We start from the raw sequence: 6,590 nt of genomic DNA, 5'->3' as shown, positions 1-6,590 counted from the left end.
CATATGTGGCAGGCAGATTTTCATCAGTTTTTTACATTTTAACTACACATATATTTTTTAACATGTCAAATATAACTACTTTTCTTTTCACTTACTATTTTCGTATCATACTTCACTTACTATTTTCATATCATACAAATATAACTATTTTCCTTTTCACTTACTATTTTCGTATCATACTTTCTCACTTCCAAGATTTTAAAACTATTATCCTACATTTTCCCACCATTTTTGGCATTGTTTTATTTTGTTTTCTTATAAAGCTGAAAACATATAAACAGGTTCTTCTAGGACTTTGTGTCTCGAGTTCTAGATTCGGACTATCAAATGAGCTCATGTAAAACTTGAATTTAGAAAAAATTAATTGGAGAGAGAGGCAGTAACATTAAAGGTATTCTATATCATCCTCCTGTTCCCAAACCATGGCTAACTGGTACAGTCTTTCAGTCAGTAGCTGCAAAATGGCTTCTTGTTTCCCTATTCCCCTGATTATTTCAAAGATAGATCACTTGGCATGTTAGTTTTATACTGTTTTTCTGGCAGTCATGTATGGATGCCCAGCATAAAAAATAGTCTTCTATCCCTTAAAAGATTTTACAAGTACCTAATTTCCCACACTAAGCCCCATTATATTTAAAATAACTAAAGTAGTTTATGTAATCTCCAATACAGTCTATAGTACCAAATAACTATCATTATCATAATGAGTGAAATCAATTGATGGCAAGGTTTAACTTACAGGTAGGATTTGTAAATACCCATTAGTAATAATCATGAAGCTCTGAAAAAAATCAAGTGAAATCATTTCATGACATTTTTCTATAAAACCAATTATTTTCCTTTCTTACCCATTTACCAAATTGGGGTGGGGGGAATATACCTATCAATCAATCAATCAATCAATTATATATATATATAGAGAGAGAGAGAGAGAGAGGGAGAGAGAGGGAGAGACTTTTTCAAAACAAGTCTGCAGAATAACATTTGGCTCTTAATGGTGTTTTGCAGCTTACTGCTCTCTGCCCAGAATCTTCATGTTGCTCTAAACCAAAGAAGAAACAATTGTGAATGAGTGACTCTCTTGTTTGAAATACTAACGTGTATTCTTATAGCAATTAGAATAAAACTCCTTATCTCAGCCAAAAAGACCTTAGTGATTTGACCCTTACAGTAACATTTATTTATCCCCTAAATCTCTCACAATTATTCATCACACTCCAACTGAGAAGCACTCAGGTGTTTCTTTCATATTCTTTAAGCATACTGAGTTTATTCCCTAATTATACATAACTCTCCCTCATTGCCTACAATAGTACCTGGAAAATGGGAGGTACTCAGTGAAAAACAATACTTGTTAAATGAATGTTATGATTTACAGCAAGAATTTCCTCTTCTTTACTTCATATTATAAAATCTATTCAGCAGACCACATGCCGACTCAATAACCTTCTCATGGAAGTTTTCACTTCCTGGTTGCGAAGGGTATAAATCAGAGGATTCATTAATGGAAAGATCACAGTATGGAAAAAGGAAACTACCTTGTCAGCTGGCAAGGCCCTGAAGGGGCGAGTGTAGATGAAGATAGCAGGTCCAAACATGAGAAGTATAATAATGACATGGGTGGTGCATGTGGACAGTGCTTTGCTCTTCCCTTCAGAAGCACACCCACGTACATGGCAGAGGATGACCGCGTAGGAAGACAAAAGCCCTAGGAAGCACAGGAGGGTGAGCAGGCCGCTGTTGAAGACCATCAGAAGCTCCACCACAAAAGTGTCTGTGCAGGCCAGCTTGATGACCTGTGGCACATCACAGAAGAAGTTATCCAGCTGGTTTGGGCCACAGAAGGGCAAGCGGAGGATGAAGGCCACCTGGATAATGGAGTGGATAAAGCCTCCAAGCCACAGCGCCAACAGCAAGGCATGGCAGGCTCTAGGGTTCATGACAGTTGAATAGTGTAGAGGCCGACAGATGGCAATGTAGCGGTCAAAGGCCATCACAACAAGGAGTAATCCTTCCCCTCCTCCAAGGAAGTGCAAGAAAAAGAGCTGAGTGATGCAACCCCTGTAGGAGATTACCTTCTTCTCAGAAAGAAAGTCCACCAGCATCCTGGGAGCCACAATGAAGGAATAGGATGCATCCAGGAAGGCCAAGTTGCCCAGAAAGAAGTAGAGGGGGGCTGTGAGGCCAGGGTCTGATCTGATGGTGAGGATGATGAGGAAGTTTCCAGGGAGGATGATGAGATAGAAAATTAAAATTAGAACAAAGACCAGGAGCTGAATATCTTGAGATTGGGTCAGACCAAGAAGGATGAATTCTTTCACCACTGTGCTGTTGTCATTTTCCATCTCCTCTACCTACAGAACATCAGAAAGTTTATTTCCGTCTCTAGCATCTAGATCATAGTTCATTTCAAACTAAAAGGAGCATGTGCCACATCTGTCATACCATCACTTCCCCACAACCAAAGAAATCTTTTCTGCCCATTATTCTTCTACATTTCTATCTGCCAACACCCTGGTTTGAAGCCACACTCTTCTGCTTCTTCAGTTCTGTGCTTCTATTTAACTGTTCTCTCACCTGGGACCCTGCAATGCCCCTGCCCTGGACTTGTTTATGATTTGCATGAGGCAAAAGGAAATGTCTCTGAGAAAAAACTTAATCTCAGTTATCAAGTTCTTCAGGTTTTTATTTGAATGAGAGTTAAGGTGAGGATTGATAGCAAAGAGGAAGGGCAGAATTTTTTAAGGTGACAGAAACATTCCGTATCTTGACTATAATGGTTGCAAGTGTCTGTTCTTTCACCAAAATTTACTAAACTATACAGACATTGTTACATTTACTCTATGCAAATTATATGTCAGGAATGCTGACTTAAAAAGTTTTTTAAAAAACCTTCTTATTTGAAATATTTCCTTTTCCTCTATGGAATATCAACCCATCCATGTGGTCTAATTAAAAAAAAAAAGTCCTGATTATTCTAGAGACATTAAGATCTGAGGCTTATCTGTACAGTGGCCTCTAAATTGAGAATGTGGTCACCTAACACACATGATAATTTAGTGGCATGAAAATAATAATAGAATTTCTATACATATATTATTATATCCCATTCTATGAAGCTAAATTTTGAAAGTTTTATACTTTACACAGAATTATGGTGTAATTGAATGTAAAATATAAAAATAAAATATAGATATTGCTTGTGCATGTTCAAAATGGTTTATTACTGAAATGAAAAATTTAAAAAGCTTGAAGACATTTGAACTAGAGCAAAACATTAGTGATTTAAAACAATATTTCACAGGGGCACCTGGGTAGCACAGTCAGTTAAGCATCTGATTCTTGGTTTCTGTTTCAGTCATCATCTCCAGGTCGTGAGATTAAGCCCTGCATCAGACTCTGCACTCAGCGGAGTCTTCTTGAGATTCTCCCTCCCTATCTTCCTGTGCCCCTCCAACTCATGCTATTTCTCTATCTCTCTCAAATAAATAAATAAATCTTTAAAAACAAAAAACAATATTTCACATGCTTTCAGTTACATGGTACCCTCGTTTTTAAATAGCGTTGTGGAATATGGAGTGTGGAGAGGAGGACAAGAAGGATCCACAAACTAAATGTAAGATGAGACAGAATGAAAGAGGGAAAGAAGGAAGAGAAACACAATAAAATCCCAAATCAAGAAACCAAAGGAAGTTTTATAATAGCACATCTATTAAAAACAAAAATACATGCTTTTTATGTCTAAACCTAAATAGACTAATTAGTAACAGAGATTTCCATGTATAATCTAAATTGGAAATTATGAAAGAGCTACTTTACATCACCAAGGCAGATCCATGCGTGCGCGCACGCACACACACACGCGCACACACACACACGCACGCACACACACACACGCGCGCGCACACACACACACACACACACGTTCCTAAGCAAAACTAAAGCACAAAAATTTACAAATGGCACCATCCAAATCATTTTTCTTCCTTTCTTTTTTCTTTCCTTTTCTTTCCTTCCTTCCTTTCTTTTTTTTACTTAAGTAGTCATTGGCTTCAATATTTATCATTCCTTCTGTGCATAAACCTGCTGTTAGCACAATGAGTCAGAAATCCCTCTCTACTTAACTCCTAAGTAGTGTGCTTCCTGTACACTATTACACAGTGGTTATTTCATAGTCTTTCAAACACTGATGCTGTCTTTAAGACATCAAAAGGGGGGGGATGTGCCCCGGTGGCTCAGTCGGTTAAGCGTCTGCCTTCCACTCAGTTCATGATCCCAGAGTCCTGGGATCGAGCCCTGCATCAGGCCCCCTTAAAAAAAAAAAAGAAAACTTTAACATAACATAATAAAAAATTATTTTAAAAAAAGAGAACTTAAAGTACCTCTAAGGTTAAAAGCTGCAGGCTCTTCCACTGTAGCTTGTGTTTTATTTTCCATCATAAACTTCTGTTCTTCTATTAATTCTTTAACAGATGGGACTCATTACTATCTGACATCCATCACTTCTCTCAGTTAATATGTGGTATGTAAATATAACACCAACTATTAACATCCTCAAGACGGTTGGTATTTTAACAAAGGTTTTGCATATCCCCCAATAAAGTAATTTTAAATATTGAGAAGAACTAAAGATATACTATTGAGAACAGATAAAAGGTGTTGATGTATCACTGAATTCAGACCTCATGTATTAGTCTATTTCTACTATAATTCTGACCATTGCATTCCATGACAGTAAATGCCACACCTGAAGAATTATAATATGTCTCCATTTATTCCTTCTTTCTATTCTTCATAAATATAAAGATAAAAACATTTATTTCTCTAGCAACCCAAAACTACTCTCACACAGAAGACATCACCTCTTAATGGAAGAAACAATTACTGATTATTCCTACCTTTGTTCTTAAATATCTCTTCTCACACAGCAGCCTCATACACATTGAAATGCATAGCCAATTTGTGATGCAATGGAGAACGTACTTTGGGAATTTGAAGGCTAACAAACCTATAGAATGCTTTCAATGGGAATTATTAGAATGCCAACAAGATATAATCAAAGATTAGACTTCAGATTTGTTAGGTACAGATATTCAAATATAAATCAATTAAACAGACACTGTCACTTATGGGATTTAAAATCAACATTCCATCAGTGACAGAGACAATGGAATGGCAAGCATATTTATTAGGTCTCAGTGAGTAGAAAGCCACAGGAAATTATTTTATATTTTACACTGCAATTCAAAAAGAGAAAAATAGTATAAACGATACAAAATCATTGCTACATCTAGGGAAAAATATTGTGGTCAAGTAGGTGGCAAATATGTTAGATTCAACATATTTCTGGTGACAAAAAGATAGGCAAAGATGAAGTAAATGATGCTCACACAGTCCCCTTTACATAGTCCTCCCATGGAGAGAAGATGTTCCCTAAATAGATCACACAGTCTCCTTTACATAGTCCTTCCATGGAGAGAAGATGTTCTCCTAAATAGACCACACAGTCTCCTTTACATAGTCCTTCCATGGAGAGAAGATGTTCTCCTAAATAGACCACACAGTCTCCTTTACATAGTCCTTCAATGGAGAGAAGATGTTCTCCTAAATAGATCACACAGTCCCCTTTACATAGTCCTTCCATGGAGAGAAGATGTTCTCCTAAATAGACCCTATTATACCCTTGGTATTTGTGGTTTTCACTTTAGACATGATTGTTTACTATGCTCTGCTAAAGCAATAATGAAGAACTATTTTTTTCAACTAAATATTATACAGAAGAAAAATAATTAAAAGTCATGTAGTAGAAGGCAACATCATTTCAATTTTAGATTTTATTTTCTTTTAAAGAGAAAGATTTTCAAACTATTTAAAAAATTAAAATACTAAACATAAAATGTTTTCTTAAAGAATACAGTGCACAATCAAAGACATTTCATCCTCATACAATGATAGTAGGGGACTTTAACACCCCAGTTACATCGATGGACAGATCATCCCAACAGAGTATCAACAAGGAAAACAGTAGTTCTGGGTGGCACATTGGACCAGATGGATTTAACAGACATGTTCAGAACATCCCATCCTAAAACAGCAGAATACACATTCTTTTCAACTGCACACAGAACATTCTCCAGAATAGATCACATATTAGGCCACAAAACAAGTTTCAACAAATCTAAAAAAATCAGTCATAGCATGTATATTTTCTGACCAAAACAGCATAAAGCTAGAAATCAACCACAAGAAAAAATCTGGAAAGACACATATACATGGAAGTTAAATTACATGCTAATAAGGAATGGGACAACCAAGAAATCAGAGAAGAAATCACAAATTATATGGAAACAAATGAAAATGAAAACACAACAGTCCAAAATCTTTGGGAGGCAGCAAAAGTGGTTTTAAGAGGAAAGTTTATAGCAATAGAGACCTGCATCAAGAAGTAAGGAAAATCTCAAATAAACAACCTAACTTGACACCTAAATGACCTAGAAAAAGAACAACAAACAAAACCCAAACCCAGCAAAAGAGGGGAAGTAATAAAGATTAGAGCAGAAACAAATAATATAGAAACTGAAAAAAAAAAA

General features: G+C 36.2%; 1 protein-coding gene across 1 annotated transcript; it reads right to left on the bottom strand.

Moving 5' to 3' along the window:
- Positions 1–1,418: 1,418 nt before the first annotated feature.
- LOC103680841 (olfactory receptor 4N4C) lies at positions 1,419–2,345 on the bottom strand. Its single transcript, XM_008710337.2, has one exon. It carries the CDS (start codon positions 2,343–2,345, stop codon positions 1,419–1,421), a length of 927 nt encoding a protein of 308 aa, XP_008708559.2.
- Between the last annotated feature and the right edge of the window lie 4,245 nt (positions 2,346–6,590).

This window comes from Ursus maritimus, unplaced genomic scaffold, assembly GCF_017311325.1.
Source record: "Ursus maritimus isolate PB19 unplaced genomic scaffold, ASM1731132v1 scaffold_230, whole genome shotgun sequence".
Taxonomy (NCBI): domain Eukaryota; kingdom Metazoa; phylum Chordata; class Mammalia; order Carnivora; family Ursidae; genus Ursus; species Ursus maritimus.
The sequence above is the reverse complement of the archived record's forward strand: the minus strand, read 5'-3'. Positions and strand labels throughout refer to the sequence as shown.